Genomic DNA, 22611 nt, shown 5'->3' on the forward strand with positions numbered 1-22611 from the left:
TGTCGTGCTGTCGTGTTGTCACGTTGTCATGTCATCACGTCATCATGTTGTCATGTCATCATATCATCATGTCATTACGTTGTCATGTCGTCATGTTGTCATATCGTCATGTCATCATGTCATCACGTTGTCACGTCAACATGTTGTCATGTTCTCATGTCATGTCATCATGTTGTCATATCGTCATGTCCTGACGTCATCACGTCATTGTGTTGTCATGTCATCACGTTTTCATGTTATCACGTCATCATATCATCACGTTGTCGTCCTCACGTCATGATATTGCCATGTCCTCGTGTCGTCACATTGCCATGTTGTCACACCGTCATGTCGTTACGCTGTCATGTCATGTCCTCACCTTGCCATGTCATCACATCGTCATATCGTCATGTCCTTACGTCATCACATCATGTCATCATGTCATCATATCATCGTGTCACCATATCATATCATCGTGTCATCACGCTGTCGTGTCATCATGTCGTCACGTTGTTGTATCGTCATGTCAAGGAGAAGGAGGTGGAGAAGAGAAGGAGGAGCAGGAGGAGGAGGAGGAGGAGGAGGAGGAGGAGGAGGCAGAGCACAAGGATACGGAGAGTGGCTGCAATGCCTTGGGGGGTCTCACGAGAGCAGAGCCGGGGTACGAATACCATATATATGGTATAGTGGGTGTATATATATGGTGTATATATATATGGTGTATATATATGGTGTATATATATGGTGTATATATATATGGTGTATATATATATGGTGTATATATATATGGTGTATATATATGGTGTATATATATATGGTGTATATATATGGTGTATATATATGGTGTATATATATATGGTGTATATATATATGGTGTATATATATGGTGTATATATATATGGTGTATATATATGGTGTATATATATGGTGTATATATATATGGTGTATATATATGGTGTATATATATGGTGTATATATATGGTGTATATATATATGGTGTATATATATGGTGTATATATATGGTGTATATATATGGTGTATATATATGGTGTATATATATGGTGTATATATATATGGTGTATATATATGGTGTATATATATATGGTGTATATATATATGGTGTATATATATGGTGTGTATATATATGGTGTATATATATGGTGTATATATATGGTGTATATATATGGTGTATATATATATGGTGTATATATATGGTGTATATATATGGTGTATATATATGGTGTATATATATGGTGTATATATATGGTGTATATATATATGGTGTATATATATATGGTGTATATATATGGTGTATATATATGGTGTATATATATATGGTGTATATATATATGGTGTATATATATATGGTGTATATATATATGGTGTATATATATGGTGTATATATATGGTGTATATATATATGGTGTATATATATGGTGTATATATATATGGTGTATATATATATGGTGTATATATATGGTGTATATATATATGGTGTATATATATGGTGTATATATATGGTGTGTATATATATGGTGTGTATATATATGGTGTATATATATGGTGTATATATATATGGTGTATATATATGGTGTATATATATGGTGTATATATATATGGTGTATATATATGGTGTATATATATGGTGTATATATATGGTGTATATATATATGGTGTATATATATGGTGTATATATATGGTGTATATATATGGTGTATATATATATGGTGTATATATATGGTGTATATATATATGGTGTATATATATGGTGTATATATATGGTGTATATATATGGTGTATATATATATGGTGTATATATATGGTGTATATATATGGTGTATATATATATGGTGTATATATATGGTGTATATATATGGTGTATATATATGGTGTATATATATATGGTGTATATATATGGTGTATATATATGGTGTATATATATATGGTGTATATATATATGGTGTATATATATATGGTGTATATATATGGTGTATATATATGGTGTATATATATGGTGTATATATATGCAGTATATATATATGGTGTATATATATGGTGTATATATATATGGTGTATATATATGGTGTATATATATGGTGTATATATATGGTGTATATATATATGGTGTATATATATGGTGTATATATATGGTGTATATATATGGTGTATATATATGGTGTATATATATGGTGTATATATATATGGTGTATATATATGGTGTATATATATGGTGTATATATATGGTGTATATATATGGTGTATATATATATGGTGTATATATATATGGTGTATATATATATGGTGTATATATATGGTGTATATATATGGTGTATATATATGGTGTATATATATGGTGTATATATATGGTGTATATATATATGGTGTATATATATGGTGTATATATATGGTGTATATATATGGTGTATATATATATGGTGTATATATATGGTGTATGTATATGGTGTATATATATGGTGTATATATATATGGTGTATATATATGGTGTATATATATGGTGTATATATATGGTGTATATATATGGTGTATATATATGGTGTATATATATATGGTGTATATATATGGTGTATATATATGGTGTATATATATGGTGTATATATATATGGTGTATATATATGGTGTATGTATATGGTGTATATATATATGGTGGGGTAGAGTTGGGTAGGGTAGAGTAGAGTGGAGTAGAGCAAAGAGTAGAGTTGAGTTGAGTTGAGTAGAGTCGAGTCCAGTAGAGTTGAGTAGGGTTGAGTAGAGTCAAGTCGAGTCGCGTCGAATCCTCCAGGAGGACCCCAGTACACCCAGCGCTCTCCCCAGTACACCCAAGCCTCTCCCCAGTACAACTAGGGCTCTCCCCAGTATACCCAGGGCTCTCCAATATAAGTCCAGGGCTCTCCCCAGTACACCCAGTGCTGTCCCCAGTACACCCAGGGCTGTTCCCAGTACACCCAGCACTCTCCCCAGTACACCCAGTGCTCTCCCCAGTACACCCAGGCTTCTCCCCAGTTCACCCAGTACTCTCCCCAGTACAACCAGTACTCTCCCCAGTACACCCTGGGCTCTCCCCAGTACACCCAGTGCTCTCCCCAGTACACCCAGGGCTCCGCCCAGTACACCCAGGGCTGTTCCCAGTACACCCAGCAGTCTCCCCAGTACACCCAGGGCTCTCCCCAGTTCACCCAGGCTTCTCCCCAGTACACCCAGTACTCCCCAATATACACCCAGAGCTCTCCCCAGTACACCCAGGCCTCTCCCCAGTACACCCAGGGCTCTCCCCAGTACACCCAGTGCTCTCCCCAGTACACCCAGGGCTCTCCCCAGTACACCCAGTGCTCTCCGCAGTACACCCAGGGCTCTCCAATATATGCCCAGGCCTCTCCCCAGTCCACCCAGGCCTCTTCCCAGTACACCCAGTGCTCTCCCCAGTACACCCAGGGCTCTCCAATATATGCCCAGGCCTCTCCCCAGTCCACCCAGGCCTCTTCCCAGTACACCCAGTGCTCCCCCCAGTACAACCAGAGCTCTCCCCAGTACACCCAGGCCTCTCCCCAGTACACCCAGGGCTCCGCCCAGTACACCCAGTACTCTCCCCAGTACACCCAGTGCTCTCCCCAGTACACCCAGGCTTCTCCCCAGTTCACCCAGTACTCTCCCCAGTACAACCAGTACTCTCCCCAGTACACCCTGGGCTCTCCCCAGTACACCCAGTGCTCTCCCCAGTACACCCAGGGCTCCGCCCAGTACACCCAGGGCTGTTCCCAGTACACCCAGCAGTCTCCCCAGTACACCCAGGGCTCTCCCCAGTTCACCCAGGCTTCTCCCCAGTACACCCAGTACTCCCCAATATACACCCAGAGCTCTCCCCAGTACACCCAGGCCTCTCCCCAGTACACCCAGGGCTCTCCCCAGTACACCCAGTGCTCTCCCCAGTACACCCAGGGCTCTCCCCAGTACACCCAGTGCTCTCCGCAGTACACCCAGGGCTCTCCAATATATGCCCAGGCCTCTCCCCAGTCCACCCAGGCCTCTTCCCAGTACACCCAGTGCTCCCCCCAGTACAACCAGAGCTCTCCCCAGTACACCCAGGCCTCTCCCCAGTACACCCAGGGCTCCGCCCAGTACACCCAGTACTCTCCCCAGTACACCCAGGGTTCTCCCCAGTACATCCAGTGCTCTCCCCAGTACACCCAGGGCTGTTTACAGTACACCCAGAGCTCCCCAATATACACCCAGTGCTCTCCCCAGTACTCCCAGTGCTCTCCCCAGTACTCCCAGTGCTCTCCCCAGTTCACCCAGTGCTCTCCAATATACGCCCAGGCCTCTTCCCAGTCCACCCAGGGCTCTTCCCAGTACACCCAGTGCTCCCCCCAGTACACCCAGTGCTCTCCCCAGTACACCCAGTGCTCTCCAATATACACCCAGGCCTCTCCCCAGTCCACCCAGTGCTCTCCCCAGTCCACCCAGTGCTCTCCCCAGTACACCCAGGCCTCTCCCCAGTCCACCCAGGGCTTTCCCCAGTACACCCAGTGCTCTCCCCAGTCCACCCAGGGCTTTCCCCAGTACACCCAGGGCTTGCACGGGGTCGGGGTCGGAGTCGGGGTCAGGTTCGGGGTCAGGTTTGGGGTCGGGGTCAGGTTTGGGGTCGGGGTCTCGCCGCGGTGCCGCCGCGCGCCGTGCCCGGGCACCCGTTGTCCCCGCAGGGCCCCAGAACAAAGCCCCGGGGACGCGGTGGCCCCGGTGGCCCCAGGAGCGTGGCCACCCCAACGTCGGGGGGTGGGGGGCATGGGCTACGTACAGCCAGGGGTTTTGGGGCGGAAATCGGGGATTTGGAGCCAAGGCGCAGCGTCGCAGCGTCCCAGCCCCCGCCCCCGAAGGGGAAATCCCCAAATTCCCCCGATTTTTCCTCTTTTTCCTCATTCTCCTCCCGTGGGACTGGTGCAGCCGCATTCCTCCTCCCCACCCTGCCTCAGTTTCCCTGACCCCGCAGCCACCTCCCGGGGTTTTCCCCGCGGCCGCTTCCCCTTCCTGGTGCCACCCGGTGCCACCCAGCACCCAAGGGTGGGGGGACGGTGGGGGGACCCAAAAACCACCTCGCCCCGACCCAGGTGGGACTCGAACCCACAGTCCCCAGCTCCGGAGGCTGATGCCTTGTCCATTAGGCCACTGGGCCCCCATGGGTGCGGTGGTGCCACCATGGCACCCATGGGTGCCCCCGGTGCCCCCGGCGCCCTTTGGCTTCGGGGAAGAGTCCATGGCCACGGGGCACGCGTGTGCGCGCACGCCCCGCGCACGTGGACGGGGGGTGGCGTCCAAAATCCTCGGGCACCGGAGGGGACGGGGAGGGACGAGGGGACCCCGGCACCCCATAGAGGGGACACCCCCATTGGGGGGACACCCCCATAGAGGGGGACACCCCCGGAGAGGGGACACCCTGGAGAGGGGACACCCCCATAGAGGGGACACCCCGGAGAGGGGACACCCCCGTAGAGGGGACACCCCGGTGAGGGGACACCCCGGAGAGGGGACAACCTGGAGAGGGGACACCCCGGAGAGGGGACACCCCCACTGGGGGGACACCCCCATAGAGGGGATACCCCCGGAGAGGGGACACCCCCGGAGAGGGGACACCCCATTGAGGGGACACCCCGGAGAGGGGACATCCCATAGAGGGGGACACCCCCGGAGAGGGGACACCCCATAGAGGGGACACCCCAGTGAGGGGACACCATGGAGAGGGGACACCCCGGAGAGGGGACACCCTGGAGAGGGGACACCCCGGAGAGGGGACACCCCCATAGAGGGGGACACCCCCGGGGAGGGGACACCCCCGGAGAGGGGACATCCCATAGAGGGGACACCCCCGGGGAGGGGACACCCCATTGAGGGGACACCCCCGGGGAGGGGACACCCTGGAGAGGGGACACCCCGGTGAGGGGACACCCCATAGAGGGGACACCCCATAGAGGGGACACCCCCGGGGAGGGGACACCCCCGGGGAGGGGACACCCCATAGAGGGGACACCCCGGGGGAGGGGACACCCCATTGAGGGGACACCCCGGAGAGGGGACACCCCCATAGAGGGGACACCCCGGTGAGGGGACACCCCGGAGAGGGGACACCCCATTGAGGGGACACCCCGGAGAGGGGACACCCTGGTGAGGGGACACCGGCGCCTTCGGGACGCGCCGTGGCTGGGTTCGGATGTGCCATGAGCGGGGTCCCCGTGGCACCAAACCACACCGGCCCCCCCGTGCGGTGCCACCCTCCACGTGGGTGCCCGTCCCCGCGGCCACCCGAGGTTGGTGGCCACCTTTTGGCCCCGTAGGGCACATCCGGGGAATGTCCCCGCAGGGCACAACCGGGAAATGTCCCCACGGGGCCGGCCGGGCCGGCTCGGCCACCCTGAGTCACCGGGCCCCCCGCTGTCACCGCGGGCGCTGGCGTCACCCCGGCGGCACGGGGCTGAGTCACTTCCTACAGCAACGGGGCCGGGAACGGGGACTGGAACGGGGCCACCCCGTTGGGACACCCCGCTGGGGACGTGCCACCACCACCACCCCCCTTGCACCCTCCTGCCCCCTCCCCGTGCCGAGGACAGCGCGCTCCTGCAGGTGACCGCGGGCGCCCTGGGGGCACGGGGAGGAGGGGCCGGGCACCCATGGGTGCCCCCAGTGCCGTGTGGTGATCCCGGCACGTGCGGGTAGAGCCGGCACCGAGGCGCGACGCCGGCGCTCAGCCACGACGCCGGCACCCGTGCCGTATCCCCAACGCCACGGGGGCCACCGGGCACCCCCGGGGACACGCGGGGCACCCACGGGTGGGATGGACGCGGGTAGCGGTGGGGGTGCGCAGCGCCCTGGCACCCATGGGGGAGGCCGGGGCGGCCGGGAGCGAGGTGGGGGCACAGGCCTGGGTGCGGGCGCGGGCGCCTGAGGAATGGTTAACCCGGGGCAATCTCTGGCCGAGCCAATCACCGCCAAGGCCCCGGCAGCTTTTACAGCCCCGGCGTTTCGGCGGCGTTTCGGCGGCACGGCGGCACCGCAGCCCACCGGCAACTCCCGCTCGCCCCCAGGGTCCCGCCATGGCCACGGCGTTGAGGCCGCCACCAGCGGTGCTCCCACTGCTGGCCCTGCTGGCTCTACCGGTGCCGCCCGCTTGGGGGGCTTCCACCGGGACCCCCCCGGGCGGCGGCGAGGCGCTGGAGGCCCTGGGGGCTCTGCTGTCGTCGGGCACCGGGTCCCTGCCCCGTGGAGCCGTGGAGTCCCTCGTGGGCACCGCCGTGGCTCGTGCGCACTGCGGTGCCGGGCCGTGCGGAAAGGTAAGCGCCGCGCCGCCGGGCCGTGTGGAAAGGTGGGGAGGGTGCCACGGGTCAAATTCCGGCACGGCACGGCACGGCACGGCACCACACGGCACCACACGGCACCACACGGCACCACACGGCACGGCACGGCACGGGGGGGGTGGCGGCGTGGCGCCCTGCAGCACCCGCCCGTGGGGCTCGGCACCCAAAGGCACCGGCCGCCCCGTGGCCACCCCACGCCGAACCCCGTCCCCTGTGCGCCCTGCTGTGGGTGCCACGGGGTTCGGGGTGCTGTGGGTGCAGGGGGTCCCGCTGCCTGCACCCCGGGGTGCGTGGGGAGGGGGGGGTGCAGCCGTGCCACGCGGTGCTGTGCCCTGAGCAGCGTGTGCACCGCGGTGCCGGGTGCCACCGGCACACCCCACGGCCAAAGCCGCGTGTGGGGCACGTGGGGGTGCAGCGTGCGAAGCCCCACGCGCCCCACAAACCCCCCCACGCACCCCCCACGCGCACCCCACACCTTCCAGGCTCTGCGCCGTGGGGCTCTGGGTGCCCAGTGGGTCCCCTGTGGGGCTGGGGGGCTGGGGGGCTTCTGGGGGGGGCGAGGACCCCTGGGGGTGCAGGGCCAGCCCCACAGCCCTGTCTCCATCCCCCTGTCCCCTTGTCCCCTTGTCCCCATGTCCCCCTGTCCCCATAGCCCCCTGTCCCCATGTCCCCCTGTCCCCATATCCTTGTCCCCATGTCCCCATGTCCCCACGTCCCCATGTCCCCCGACCCCACAGCCCTGTCCCCATGTCCCCATGTCCCCCTGTCCCCATGTCCCCATGTCCCCCTGTCCCCACATCCCCTTCCCCTGTCCCCCTGTCCCCACATCCCCATGTCCCCCTGACCCCACGACCCTGTCCCCCTTTCCCCATGTCCCCCTGATGCCACAGCCCTTTCCCCTGTCCCCATGTCCCCCTGTCCCCCTGTCCCCATGTCCCCTTCCCCTGTCCCCCTGTCCCCCTGTCCCCCTGTCCCCCTGTCCCCATATCCCTTTCCCTGTCCCCATGTCCCCCTGTCCCAATGTCCCCCTGTCCCCACAGCCCTGTCCCCATGTCTCCCTGTCCCCATATCCTTTTCCCATGTCCCCATGTCCCCTTCCCCTGTCCCCCTGTCCCCATGTCCCCCTGTCCCCCTGTCCCCCTGTCCCCCTGTCCCCATGTCCCCCTGTCCCCACATCCCTTTCCCCTGTCCCCATGTCCCCCTGTCCCCATGTCCCCCTGACCCCACAGCCCTGTCCAATGTCCCCCTGTCCCCATATCCTTGTCCCCTGTCCCCATGTCCCCATGTCCTCCTGACCCCATGACCCTGTCCCCATGTCCCCCTGTCCCCCTGTCCCCCTGTCCCCATGTCCCCATGTCCCCACAGCCCTGTCCCCATGTCCCCCTGTCCCCACATCCCCTTCCCCTTTCCCCCTGTCCCCCTGTCCCTATATCCCTACCCTCCCACCCCATGCCCCCACCTCCCCGTCCCCTTCATCCCCACGTCCTGACGCGTCCCCATCCCCTCGTGTCCCCCCCCTGTCCCCCCAGTGCATTTCGGCCGCCGACGTTTTGGGGCTGCTGGGCAAGGCGGGCGCGGGGGCGCGGCTGGAGGCGGCCGAGCTGCCCTGGCTGGGGGCCGCGGTGCTGCTCACCCTGCTCGACCCCGACGCCGCCTGCGCCGCCGCCACCGCCGGCACCTGGGCCGCCCGCGCCCGCGCCCTGCACGACGCCTTCGCCAACGGCACCCGTGATGGCACCCATGGCACCGACGGCACCCATGGCACCGGTGGTGGCACCTATGGCACCGGTGATGGCACCCATGGCACCTATGGCACCAATGGTGGCACCTATGGCACCCATGATGGCACCAATGGCACTGGTGATGGCACCGATGGCACCTATGGCACCCATGGCACCGGTGGCACCAATGGCACCGACGGCACCCATGGCACCGGTGATGGCACCCATGGCACCTATGGCACCAATGGTGGCACCCATGGCACCGGTGGCACCCATGGCACCGGTGATGGCACCTATGGCACCGGTGGCACCGGGGGACCCAGCCTGCAGGAGGTGGCGGCGCTGCTGGAAGCGGTGCGGCCGCACTACCGCAGCGCCGGCACGCAGCAGGTGAGGCGGTGGGGACGGGGGGCACTGGGGTGGGGACAGGGGAAGGGGGTTGGGGACATGGGAACAGGGCTGGGGACATGGGCATGGGGCTGGGGACACAGACACAGGGCTGGGGACATGGGCGTGGGGTTGGGGACAGGGACATGGGTTTAGGGACATGGGCAGAGGGTTGGGGACACGGGCAGGGGGCTGGGGACAGGGGCATGGGGCTGGGGACATGGGCATGGGGATGGGTACCTGGGGATGGGGACAGAGGCATGGGGATGGGGACATGGACATGGGGTTAGGGACATGGGCATAGGGTTGGGGACAGGGACATGGGGCTGGGGACAGGGGCATGGGGTTGGGGACACGGGCAGAAGGTTGGAGACATAAACCTGGACGAGGGGACACAAACGTGGATACGGGGCCATAAACACGGATATGGGGCCATAAACATGGATATGGGGACATGAACATGGATATGGGGACACAAACGTGGATATGGGGCCATAAACATGGATATGGGACCACGGGGCTGGGGACATGGGGACACAGACATTGGGCTGAGGACATGGGCGTGGGGATGGGGACATGGGAACAGGGCTGGGGACATGGGGCTGGGGACACAGGCATGGGGCTGAGGACATGGTCATGGGGTTGGGGACATGGGCAGAGGGATAGGGACATGGACACAGGGTTTGGGACATGGGCATGGGGCTGGGGACAGAGTCAGGGGGTTAGGGACAGGGGCATGGGGCTGGGGACATGGACATGGGGACACAGACGTGGGGCTGGTGACATAGGCAAAGGGTTGGGGACATGGGCATGGGTTTGGGGACATGAACATGGGAAGGCTGGGGACATGGGCACAGGGTTTGGGACATGGACATGGGGCTGGGGACCTGGGGACACAGACATTGGGCTGAGGACATGGACGTGGGGTTGGGGACATGGGAAGGGGGTTGGGGACAGGGGCACGGGGCTGGGGACCTGGGCATGGGATTGGGGACAGGGGCAGAAGGTTGGAGACATAAACCTGGACAAGGGGACACAAACGTGGATATGGGGCCATAAACACGGATATGGGGCCATAAACACGGATATGGGGACACAAACATGGATATGGGGACACAAACATGGACATGGGGCCATAAACATGGACATGGGGCCATAAACATGGATACGGGGCCATAAACACGGATATGGGGACACAAACATGGATATAGGGACACAAACATGGACATGGGGACACAAACATGGATATAGGGACACAAACATGGATATGGGGACACAAACACGGATATGGGGCCATAAACATGGACATGGGGCCATAAACATGGACGTGGGGCCATAAACATGGATACGGGGCCATAAACACGGATATGGGGCCATAAACATGGATATGGGGACACGAACACGGATATGGGGCCACGGGGCTGGGGCCAGGGCACATGGGGCCAGTGGCTGGGGGGCACGGCCCCGGGTTCAAGCAGGGGCGCTCGCGGCGCTGACGCCGGTGCCGGTGCCCCCCAGCCCTGCCTGGACGCGGCGAGCGCGGTGGCCGAGAGCGCGGCGGCGGTGCCGGGGGTGCCGGGGGTGGGCGCGGGGGCGCGGGTGCTGGTGGTCCTGGGCACCCAACTCCTGCGGGGCCGCTGCCTGCGAGCGACCCCCCCCCTGCCCGACCCCGACTTCTTCCTCGACTTCATCCTCAACCGCTTCGGGAACGGATCCCAAAGCCTGACGCTGGAGGGTGAGGGGGGAAATGGGGGGGGATGGGGGGGTCGTGGGGGGGATATGGGGGGGGTATGGGGGGAAAATGGGGGGTTATGGGGGGGATATGGGGGGATTTGGGGGGGTTGTGGGGGGGTATGGGGGGATATGGGGGGGTTGTGGGGGGGTATGGGGGGTTATAGGGGGACATGGGGGTTATCGGGGGTTATGGGGGGTTATGGGGGTTATTGGGGGGGTATGGGGGGATATAGGGGGTTATGGGGGGCTATAGGGGGGTGTGGGGGGATATGGGGGGTTATGGGAGGGTTATGGGGGGGTGTGGGGGGATATGGGGGGATATGGGGGGATATGGGGGGGATATGGGGGATATGGGGGGTTATGGGGGGGATATGGGGGGATATGGGGGGATATGGAGTGTATGGGGGGGGGTTGGGGGGATATGGGGGGATATGGGGGGTTGTGGGGGGATATGGGGGGGTTGTGGGGGGTTATGGGAGGGTTATGGGGGGGTGTGGGGGGGTTATGGGGGGTTATGGGGGGTTATAGGGGGACATGGGGGGGTTATCGGGGGTTATGGGGGGCTATGGGGGGGTTATGGGGGGGATATGGGGGATATGGGGGGGATATGGGGGATTATGGGGGGTATGGGGGGATATGGGGGGTCATGGGGGGTTATGGGGGGATAAGGGGGGGTATATGGGGGGATATGGAGACAGGAGCTATGGGGCAGGGCTTTGTGGGGCCTGTGCTGATATGGGGCAGGAGCTATGGGGCAGGGCTATATGGGGCTGGTACCAATGTGGGGCAGCAGCTATGGGGCAGGGCTTTGTGGGTCTGATGCCGATGTGGGGCAGGAGCCATGGGGCAGGGCTTTGTGGGGCTGGCGCCGCTATGGGGCAGGAGCTATGGGGCCAGCTGTGACCGTGGGGCAGGGCTGACGGCGCTGATGGAGGAGCTGGGGCTGGGCCCCCACGACCACGACCACGACCACGACCACGACCACGACCACGACCACGACCACGAGCACGACCACGAGCACGGCGCCCGCAGCGCCAACGGGACCCAGCAGTGGGACGGGGTGAGCGGGGGCACCCAAGGGTCCCGGGGGGGGGTGGGTGGGTGGGAGAGGGGGTCCCATGGGTGCCCCCCATTAATCACCGCCCCCCCCCCCAAGGTGTGTTTCAGCCCCCAGCAGCTGCTGCAGGCCCACGGGCTGGGGGCCGCGGGGGTCTCGCGCCAGGAGCTGCGGGAGCTGAGCCCGGCGCTGCTGCAGCAGGTCCTGAGCGGGGCCTGCGGGGCCGAGAGCGGGGAGACCCCCAGCGAGGGGGGGCTGAGCGTGGCCGAGAGTGAGTGGGGGGGGTGGGGGGGGGATGGGATTATGGATGGGATGGGATTGGGGATGGGATTGGGGTTTGGATGGGATTGGGATTGGGGATGGGATGGGATTGGGGATGGGATTGGGGTTTGGATGGGATTGGGATTGGGGATGGGATGGGATGGGATTGGGGATGGGATGGGGATGGGATGGGATGGGATTAGGGATGGGATGGGATTGGGATCAGAAATGGGAATGTGATGGGGATGGGATGGGGATTGGCATGGGGAGGGGATGGGATTAGGGATGGGATTAGGGATGGGGATGGGATTGGGATGGGGATTGGGAATGGGATGGAGATGGGATGGGATGGGGATGGGATGGGATTGGGATTGGGGTTTGGATGGGATTGGGATTGGGGATGGGATGGGATTGGGGATGGGATTGGGATTGGGATTGGGATGGGATGGGGATGGGATGGGATGAGGATGGGATGGGATTAGGGATGGGATGGGATTAGGGACTAGGGATGGGATTAGGGATGAGGATGGGATTGGGATTGGGATTGGGATTGGGATTGAGATTGGGGATGGGATGGGGATTGGGATTGGGGATTGGATGGGGATGGGATGGGATTAGGGATAGGATGGGATTGGGATTGGGAATGGGGATGGGATGGGAATAGGGATGGGATTAGGGATAGGATTAGGGATGGAATGGGATTAGGGATGGGATGGGATGGGGATGAGATGGGATTAGGGACTAGGGATGGGATTAGGGATGAGGATGGGATTGGGATTGGGATTGGGAATGGGATTGGGATGGGGATGGGGATTGGGATTGGGATGGGATGGGATGGGATTAGGAATGGGATTGGGATTGGGATGGGATTGGGGATGGGATTAGGGATGGGGATGGGATTAGGGATAGGATTAGGGATGGGATGGGATGGAATGGAATGGGATGGGATTGGGATGGGGATGGGATTAGGGATGGGAAGAGGTTAGGATTGGGATTAGGGATGGGATGGGATTAGCGATGGGATTAGCGATGGGATTAACCACAGAACAGCAACCAGCCCAGCGCAGCCCAGCTCCCCGCAGCCCCTCAGCCCGTTCCACCCCCCCGGTGGGTGCCGCGCTGGGCGCTGAGCTGGGTGCTGGGGGGGGGATTTGGGGGGGGTCCCGCAGGGTACCTGTACGGCTCGCTGGCCACGCTGGTGATCTGCCTGGGCTCGCTGGTGGGGGCGGCCGTGCTGCTGTGCAGCCGCTGCCCCCGGGCGCACCGCTACGCCCTGCAGCTGCTGCTGGCGCTGGCCGTGGGCACGCTGACCGGCGACGCGCTGCTGCACCTCCTGCCCCAGGTGAGCCGGGCGCTTGCACACGCGTGTGCGCACGCGTGCGTGGCCGTGAGGTTGCGTGTGGGTGCGTGCACCCCCGCCCTCGGTGCCACGGCACCGCGCTGTGCCGTGCGCGCGCTGGCACCCGCGTGTGCGCGCGGTGGCACGTGCCAAAATGCCCCCCCTGCCTGTTTGTACATGCATTTGCACCACGGCCACGCGTGTGCGCACACTTGTGCACGCTTGTGAAGCGCTGAGCCCCCCCCCAGGCATGCACAGCCACTTGCACGTGCGCCCCTCCGCGTGCGCACGCAGTGCCGCGCGCCGGCACGAGTGCAGCCCTGGGTGTGCGCACACACACGTGTCCTTGCACACGCATGTGCACACATGCGCACGTGTGTTTGTGGCCATACACAGCCATGAGATTGCGTGTGGGTGCGCTCAGGTGTGTGCCCCCCCCCCATAATCTTTGGTGCCCCAGCACCGCACCGTGTACGTGGCGCAGCCGTGCGCACGCTGATACACGCGTGTGCGTGCGGTGGCACGTGCCAAAATGCCCCCCCTGCCTGTTTGCACAGCCATTTGCACCACGGTCACGCGTGTGCGTGCACACTCATGACCCACTGAGCCCCCCCCAGGTGTGCACAGACGTGTGCACGGCCACTTGCACGTGCGCCCCTCCGCGTGCGCACACGGTGCCGCGCGCCGGCACGAGCACATGCTGACACACGCGTGTGCACATGGCAGCACGTGCCAAAATGCCCCCCCCCCGCCTTTTTCCACGGCCGTTTGCACCACGGCCACGCGTGTGCACACACTTGTGCACACTCATGACCCGCTGAGCCCCCCCCCCAGGCGTGCACGGCCACTTGGCACGCGCGCCCCTCCGCGTGCGCACGCGGTGCCATGGGTGCGCGCACACACACGTGTCCTTGCACACGCGTGTGCACGGGGCCCTGACGGTGCCCCCCCCACCCCGCCCCCCAGTTTCTGCAGCTGCACTCGCACGAGGCCGGGGGCCACGCGCACGCGGGGGGGGCCGAGGTGACGTGGCAGCTGGTGGCGGTGCTGGGGGGGCTGTACGGCTTCTTCCTGCTCGAGTCCCTGCTCGGCCTCCTGGCGCCCGGGGGGCACGAGGTGAGGGGGGGGGTGGGGGGGGTGAGGGGGGGTGTGGGGGTGGGGGGGGGGTGGGGGTGCTGCTGGGGGTACCTGGGGGTACTTGGGGGGCAGCTGGGGGGCACAGGGACTTGGGGGATCCTGGGGGTACCTGGGGGGGTTGGGGGGGTTAGGGGGCACCTGGGGGGCACCTGGGGGCTGGGGAGCACCTGGGGGTACCTGGGGGGGTTGGGGGGGTTGGGGGGCACCTGGGGGGCACCTGGGGGGGGTTTGGAGGGGGTGGGGGGCACCTTGGGGGCACCTGGGAGGCACCTGGGGGTTTTGGAGGGGCTGGGGGGGGTAGATGGGGGGCACAGGGACTTGGGGGCAGCTGGGGGCTGGGGGGCATCTTAGGGGCACCTGGGGGGCTTGGGGGGCACCTGGGGGCTTGGGGGTGCCTGGGGGTACCTGGGGGGTTTGGAGGGGCTGGGGGGCATTTTAGGGGCACCTGGGGGGTTTGGAGGGGGTGGGGGGCACCTGGGGGTACCTGGTGGGAACTGGGGGCACTTGGGGGGCACCTGGGGGCTGGGGGGCACCTGGGGGTACCTGGGGGTACCTGGGGGGCACCTGGGGAGTGGGGGGCACCTGGGGGTAACTGGGGGGCAACTGGGGGCACTTGGGGGGCAGCTGGGGGCTGGGGGGCACAGGGATGTGGGGGGTTTGGGGCATCTGGGGGGGGTTGGAGGGGTTGGGGGGCACCTGGGGGGCACCTGGGGGACACCTGGGGGGTGGGGGGCACAGGGAGAGGCTGGGGGGCACCTGGGGGTACCTGGGGGGCTATGGGACCCCTGGGGGGCTATGAGGGGCTGGGGGACACAGGGACTTGGGGGGCACCTGGGGGGCACCTGGGGGGCACCCAGGGGTCCCGGGGGGCAGCACTGACGTTTGTGGGGGGGTCCAGGAGGGATCTCACAGCGACCCCCCGGGGGGGCTGCAGCTCTACGCCGGGGAGCAGCGCCGCAAGCAGCTGGAGGGGACCTCGTGCAGCGAGCTGGTGAGGGGGGGGGGCGTGGGGGGGGGGCGTGGGGGGGGCTGGGGGGGTCGTGGGGGGGGGCTGGGGGTCGCGACGCCCACCCTGTGCCCCCCCCCCAGGTGGAGGAGCCCCCCCTGAGCCAGAGCGAGCAGGAGCTGAGGAAGCAAGGTGGGTGAGCGGGGACCCCCCCGGGACACCCCCTCCCCAAAAAGCCCCCCCCATGGACCCCGGCACCCCCCTGAGGACCCCCCCATGGGCCTGAGGACCCCCCCATGCCCCCCCCCCACCCCTAGGACCCCCCCATGGCCCCCCAGGAGCCATAAATAAGACCCTCAGCGACCCCCCCACTTTAGGAACCCCCCCCACTATCAGGGACCCCCCCCCTTATCAGGGACCCCCCCCACACCATCAGAGACCCCCCCCATCCCCCCACGGTGCCCCCCCCCCCACCCAGAGCCCATCCCCCCCCCCTCCCAGGCCCCCACCCCCCCCACGAGGACCCCCCCAGACACCTCGTGTCCCCCCTTAACCCCTAGGAGTACCCCCAGGGGACCCCCCCCAATTATTTCAAGCCCCGCCCCCACCCCAAATTGGCCCCCCCCCCCGGCACCAAAAGCAGCCGACCCAGGTGGGACTCGAACCCACAATCCCCAGCTCCGGAGGCTGATGCCTTGTCCATTAGGCCACTGGGCCGGTGGGCGCCTGCAGCCGCTAGGGCCCTACCCAGGGGCTGGGGGGGGGGGTTAGGGAGGGGTGGGGGGCACCCATGGGTGCTGGGGGGACACCCATGGGTGATGGGGAGGGGCAGGGTTGGAGGGAAGCACCCATGGGTGCTGGGGGGGTCAGGGTGGGTGGGGGAACCCAGGGGTTGAGGGGGGGTCAGGGAGGGGTGGGGGGCACCCTTGGGTGCTGGGGGGACACCCATGGGTGCTGGGGGGGGTTAGGGTGGGGTGGGGGTACCCGTGGGTGATGGGGAGGGGCAGGGTGGGTGGGGGAACCCAGGGGTTCGGGGAGGGTCAGTGTGGGTGGGGGCACCCATGGGTGCTGGGGAGGGGCAGGGTGGGGTGGGGGCACCCTTGGGTGCTGGGGGGACACCCATGGGTGATGGGGAGGGGCAGGGTTGGAGGGAAGCACCCATGGGTGCTGGGGGGTCAGGGTGGGTGGGGGCTACCCGTGGGTTCTGGGAGGACACCCATGGGTGCTGGGGGGTCAGGGAGGGGTGGGGGGAACCCATGGGTGCTGGGGGGCAACCTTGGGTTCTGAGGGGGGTCTGGAGGGGGTCTGGGGGGTACCCGTGGGTGATGGGGAGGGGCAGGGTGGGGTGGGGGGCACCCTTGGGTGCTGTGGGCATCAGGATGGGTGGTGGCTACCCGTGGGTTCTGGGGGGCCACCCATGGGTGCTGGGGGTTCAGGGTGGAGTGGGGGCACCCATGGGTTCTGTGGGGCCACCCATGGGTGCTGGAAGGGTTAGGGTGGAGTGGAGGCACCCTTGGGTGCTGAGTGGGGTCAGGATGGGTGGTAGCTACCCTTGGGTGCTGGGGGAGGTCAGGGTTGGAGGGGGCCACCCATGGGTGCTGGAGGCTCAGGGTGGAGTGGGGGGCACCCATGAGTGCTGAGGGCCCACCCATGGGTGCTGGAGGTTAAAGGTGGAGTGGGGGGCACCCTTGGGTGCTGAGGGCCCACCCATGGGTGCTGGGGGAGGTCAGGGTTGGAGGGGGCCACCCATGGGTGCTGGAGGCTCAGGGTGTGTTGGGGGCACCCTTGGGTGCTGAGGGCCCACCCATGGGTGCCGCGCAGATCTGCGGGCGCTGCCGTGCATGGTGACGCTGGGGGACGCGCTGCACAACCTGGCGGACGGGCTGGCCCTGGGCGCCGCCTTCGGCACCTCCTGGAGAACCGGGCTGGGAACCGCCATCGCCGTCCTGTGCCACGAGCTGCCCCACGAGCTGGGTAGGGGGCATGGGGGGCATGGGGGGGGGTGTTTGGGGTGGGGGGTACTTGGGGGGGGGTACTTGGGGGGGGGTACTTGGGTGGGGGGGGTTGGGGTGGGGGTACTTGGGGGGGGGGTACTTGGGGGGGGGTAGTTGGGGGGGGTAGTTGGGGGGGGTGTTTGGGGTGGGGGTACTTGGGGGGGGTGTTTGGGGTGGGGGTGTTTGGGGTGGGGGAACTTGGGGGGGGTACTTGGGGTGGGGGTAGTTGGGGGGGGGCACATGGGGGGGGCACTTGGGGTGGGGGTGTTTGGGGTGGGGGTGTTTGGGGTGGGGGCGTTTGGGGTGGGATGCAGGGGGCATGGGGTGTGATGGGGCATGGGGGTGTAGGGGATGTGGGTGCTGGGGGTGGGGGTGTGTGGGGTGGGGGGGTGACGTGGGGTGGTGATGTGGGGCAGTGTGGGGCAATGTGGAGGGCAGTGTGGGGCGATGTGGGGAGATGTGGGGTGATGTGGGTCAGTGTGGGGTGATGTAGGGTGAAGTGGGGCACTGATGTGGGTCAATGTGGGGCACTGATTTGGGACACTGTGGGTCAATGTGGGGTGATATGGGTCAATGTGGGTCAGTGTGGGTCAATGTGGGGTGATGTGGGGTGAAGTGGGGCACTGATTTGGGACACTGTGGGTCAATGTGGCTCAATGTGGGTCAGTGTGGGTTGCCATGGGGTGCTGATGTGGGGCGATGTGGGTCAATGTGGGGTGATGTGGGGCGCTGATGTGGGTCAATGTGGGTCAGTGTGGGGCACTGATTTGGGACACTGTGGGTCAATGTGGGATGATGTGGGGAGATGTGGCTCAATGTGGGTCAGTGTGGGGCAATGTGGGTCAATGTGGGGCCCTGATTTGGGACACAGTGGGTCAATGTGGGGCGATATGGCTCAATGTGGCTCAATGTGGGTCAGTGTGGGGCACTGCTGTGGGGTGATGTGGGTCAATGTGGGGCGATGTGGGGAGATGTGGGTCAATGTGGGTCAATGTGGGGCGATGTGGCTCAATGTGGGTGCTGTGGGTCGCTGTGGGTCGCTGCGGCTCACCGTGGGTCACCGAGGGGTCGCCGAGGGGTCGCTGACCCCGGGTGCCCTCCCCGCAGGCGACTTCGCGGCGCTGCTGCACGCGGGGCTGAGCGTGCGCCGGGCGCTGGTGCTGAACGCGCTGAGCGCGCTGCCCGCCTTCCTGGGGCTCTACCTCGCCCTCGGCCTCGCCACCGGCGCCGCCTTCCAGGGCTGGATCTTCACCGTCGCCACCGGCTTCTTCCTCTACGTCGCCCTCTGCGACATGGTACGGGGCGTGTGTCACGCGTGTGTCACGCGTGTGTGTGTCACGTGTGTGTGTGTCGTGTGCTGGGTGTGTTCCATGCATGTGCCACGCACTGTGCGTGTGTCGTGTGTGTGCTGCGTGCCGTGTGCCCATGCGTCATGCGTGTGCTATGTGTCATGTGTGTGCCACGCACCATGTGCTAGATGCTGTGTGTGTGTTGCATGCCGTGTGACACGCACCATGTGTGCACCATGCACCGTATGTGTGCCGTGTGCCATGCATGTTTCATGCATGTGCCATGCACTGTATGCCATGCACCGTATGTGTGCCGTGTGCCACATGTGTGCCATACACCATATGCCATGCGCCATGCATGTGCCACGTGCTGTGTTCCATGCACCATGCGTGTGCCATGTGCCATGCGTGTGCCATGCACCTAGTGCGTGTTGTGTGCCATGCACCATGTGCCTTGTCCCATGTGCCAAGCGTGCTCTGTGCGTGTGCCATGCGCCGTGTGCCACGTGCCATGCATGTGCCATGCACCTAGTGCGTGCTGTGTGCTGTGTGCCATGCACCATGTGCCATGTCCCACATGCCGTGTGTTCTGTGCGTGTGCCATGCATGTGCTGTGTGTCATGTGTGTGCTATGCACCGTGTGCCACGTTCCATGTGTGTATTGTGTGCCATGCACCGTCTGTGTGCTGTGCACAGTGCGCCATGCACCATGCGTGTGCCATGTGTGTGCTGTGTCATGTGTGTGCCATGCACCGTGTGCCACGTGCCATGCATGTGCCATGTGCTGCATGCCTTGCACCGTGTGCCATGTCCCGTGTGCCATGCGTGTTCTGAGCGTGTGCCATGCACCGTGTGCCATGTGCCATGTGCCGTGTGCCATATATGTGCCATGCACCACGTGCCACGTGCCATGCGTGTGCTGCATGCCGCGTGCCACGCACCGTGTGCATTCCATGTGCCATGTGTGCGCCACGCAACGTGTGCCACGCACCGTGTGTGTGTCCCACGCGTGTGCCACACATGGAACATGTCCCCCCCCGTGTCTCCCCCTCCAGCTGCCGGCGATGCTGCGCGTGCGGGACCCGCAGCCGTGGCTGCTGTTTGCGCTGCACAACGTGGGGCTGCTGGGGGGCTGGGGGCTGCTGCTGCTGCTGGCGCTCTACGAGGACAGCATCGCGCTCTGAGCGCCCCACGGACCCACGGACGGACCCACGGACATGGACATGGACACGGACCCACGGACACGGACACGGACCCACGGACACGGACCCACTGACACAGACCCACAGACAGACCCATGGACACGGACACGGACCCACTGACACGGACACGGACCCACGGACACAGACACGGACCCACGGACACGAACCCATGGACACGGACCCACGGACCCACGGATGGACCCATGGACACGGACCCACAGACACCGACCCACGGACATGGTCATGGACCCACGGACGGACCCACGGACACCGACCCACGGACACGGACACGGACCCACGGACACGGACACGGACCCACGGACACGCAGATGGACCCACGGATACGGACACATGGACACGGACACGGACCCACGGACCCACGGACATGGACACGGACCCATGGACACGGACACGGACCCACGGACACGGACACGGACCCACGGACACAGACGCACGGACACGCGGACACGCGGATACCTGGATACGCCCCCCCCCCTTCCCCGTGTGCTGCCCCCCCGGGGCGGGTGAAGGGCGCCCCAAATAAAGCTGCAGACGGACGGCGCCGGCACCTCCGTGGGGCTGGGGGGCGGGGGGAGGCTGTGGGGCAGCGCTGTGGGGCGGGGGGGGGTCTGTGGGGTGGGGGAGTGCTGTGGGGCACGGGGGTGCTATAGGGTACAGGGGTGCTATGGGGCACAGGGGTGCTATGGGGCCAAGGAGATCTATGGGGTAGAGGAACCCTGTGGGGCACAAGAGATCTGTGGGGCACAGAAGTGCTATGGGGCAGAGGAGCTCTATGGGGCAGGGGAGCTCTATGGGGCACAGGGATGCTATAGGGCACAGGGTGCTATGGGGCTGAGGAGTGCTATAGGGCACAGGAACACTGTGGGGCACAAGAGCCCTATGGGGCACGGGGTGCTATGGGGCACAGGGGTGCTATGGGGCAGAGGAGCCCTGTGGGGCAGAGGAGTTCTGTGGGGCAGGGGAGCGCTATGGGGCACAGGGGTGCTATAGGGTACAGGGTGCTATGGGGCGGAGGAGCTCTATGGGGCAGAGGAGTCCTATGGGGCACAGGAACACTAAGGGGCACAAGAGCCCTATGGGGCACGGGGTGCTATGGGGCAGAGGAGCGCTATGGGGCAGGGGAGCTCTATGGGGCACAGAGGTGCTATGGAGCACAGCAGCTCTATAGGGCACAGCCCCCTGGGTGTGGGGCGCTATGGGGCGCAGCTGTGTGTGGGGTGGGGGCGTTGTGCCCGGGGTCTGCCCCGCTATGGGGCACGGGGACCCCATAGGGTGCCCCATAGGGTGCTCCTGGGGGGTGGTGGGGCCCGTATGGGCTGTAGGGGACCTGTCACCTGACCCCTATAGATGATGCAGCCCCTATAGGCACAGACCCTATAGGACGCATGACCCTATAGATGCAGGTCCCTATGGGATGCAGACCCTATAGGGTGCAGACCCCATAGGTGCAGCCCCCATAGATGATGCAGACCCTATAGATGCAGCCCCTGTAGGTGCAGCCCCTATAATCCAGGGCCCTATGGGATGCATGATCCTATAGGTGCAGCCCCTATAGATGATGCAGACCCCATAGGCGCAGCCCCTATAGATGCAGCCCCTATAGGATGCATGACCCTATAGATGCAGGTCCCTATAGATGCAGACCCTATAATCCAGGGCCCTATAGGTGCATACCCTATAGATGCAGACCCTATAGGCACAGACCCTGTAGGATGCATGACCCTATAGATGCAGACCCCATGGGGTGCAGCCCCTATAGAACGCATGACCCTATAGATGCAGGTCCCTAAAGGCGCAGACCCCACAGATGATGCAAACCCTATAGATGTAGACCCTATAGGATGCATGACCCTATAGATGCAGACCCCATAGATGTAGCCCCTATAGGATGCATGACCCTATAGGATGCAGACACCATAGATGATGCAGCCCCTATAGATTCAGCCCCTATAGGATGCAGCCCCTATAGGATGCATGACCCTATAGATGCAGCCCCTGTAGGTGCAGCCCCTATAACCCAGGGCCCTATAGATGATGCAGACCCTATAGGATGCATGACCCTATAGATGCAGGTCCCTATAGATACAGACCCTATAATCCAGGACCCTATATATGCAGACCCCATAGATGATGCAGACCCTATAGGTGCAGCCCCTATAGTTTGCATGACCCTATAGATGCAGGTC

General features: G+C 62.1%; 1 protein-coding gene across 4 annotated transcripts; it reads left to right on the top strand.

Annotated features, from left to right (window-relative positions):
• The first annotated feature begins 6458 nt into the window (after positions 1-6458).
• On the top strand, positions 6459-20961 carry SLC39A4 (solute carrier family 39 member 4). 4 transcript variants are annotated; one of them, XM_084508533.1, is made up of 13 exons: positions 6459-6606; positions 7068-7313; positions 8867-9448; positions 10964-11180; positions 12094-12239; positions 12336-12507; positions 13667-13839; positions 14803-14952; positions 15872-15964; positions 16063-16111; positions 17741-17893; positions 19021-19208; positions 20258-20961. In XM_084508533.1, the coding sequence occupies exons 2-13, from the start codon at positions 7077-7079 to the stop codon at positions 20384-20386; spliced, it is 2289 nt and encodes a 762-aa protein (XP_084364659.1). In that variant the 5' UTR covers positions 6459-6606; positions 7068-7076; the 3' UTR covers positions 20387-20961. The 4 variants fall into 4 exon arrangements, with proteins under 4 accessions (XP_084364659.1, XP_084364657.1, XP_084364658.1 ...); XM_084508531.1 differs by lacking the exon at positions 6459-6606 and having other exon boundaries at positions 6705-7313; positions 12094-12149; positions 12186-12239; XM_084508532.1 differs by lacking the exon at positions 6459-6606 and having other exon boundaries at positions 6705-7313; positions 12094-12143; positions 12186-12239.
• Positions 20962-22611: the final 1650 nt, after the last annotated feature.

The sequence above is a fragment of the Aythya ferina genome, assembly GCF_964211825.1.
Source record: "Aythya ferina genome assembly, chromosome: 2".
In the NCBI taxonomy this organism is placed as follows: Eukaryota; Metazoa; Chordata; class Aves; order Anseriformes; family Anatidae; genus Aythya; species Aythya ferina.

Coding starts and splice junctions, on each gene's coding strand:
- SLC39A4 (XM_084508530.1), top strand. CDS start 6,861: ATGGGGGAGGCCGGGGCGGCCGGGAGCGAGGTGGGGGCACAGGCCTGG. Junction 9,449..10,963: donor GCAGCGCCGGCACGCAGCAG/GTGAGGCGGTGG, acceptor GGTGCCCCCCAG/CCCTGCCTGGACGCGGCGAG. Junction 19,209..20,257: donor ACGTCGCCCTCTGCGACATG/GTACGGGGCGTG, acceptor CTCCCCCTCCAG/CTGCCGGCGATGCTGCGCGT.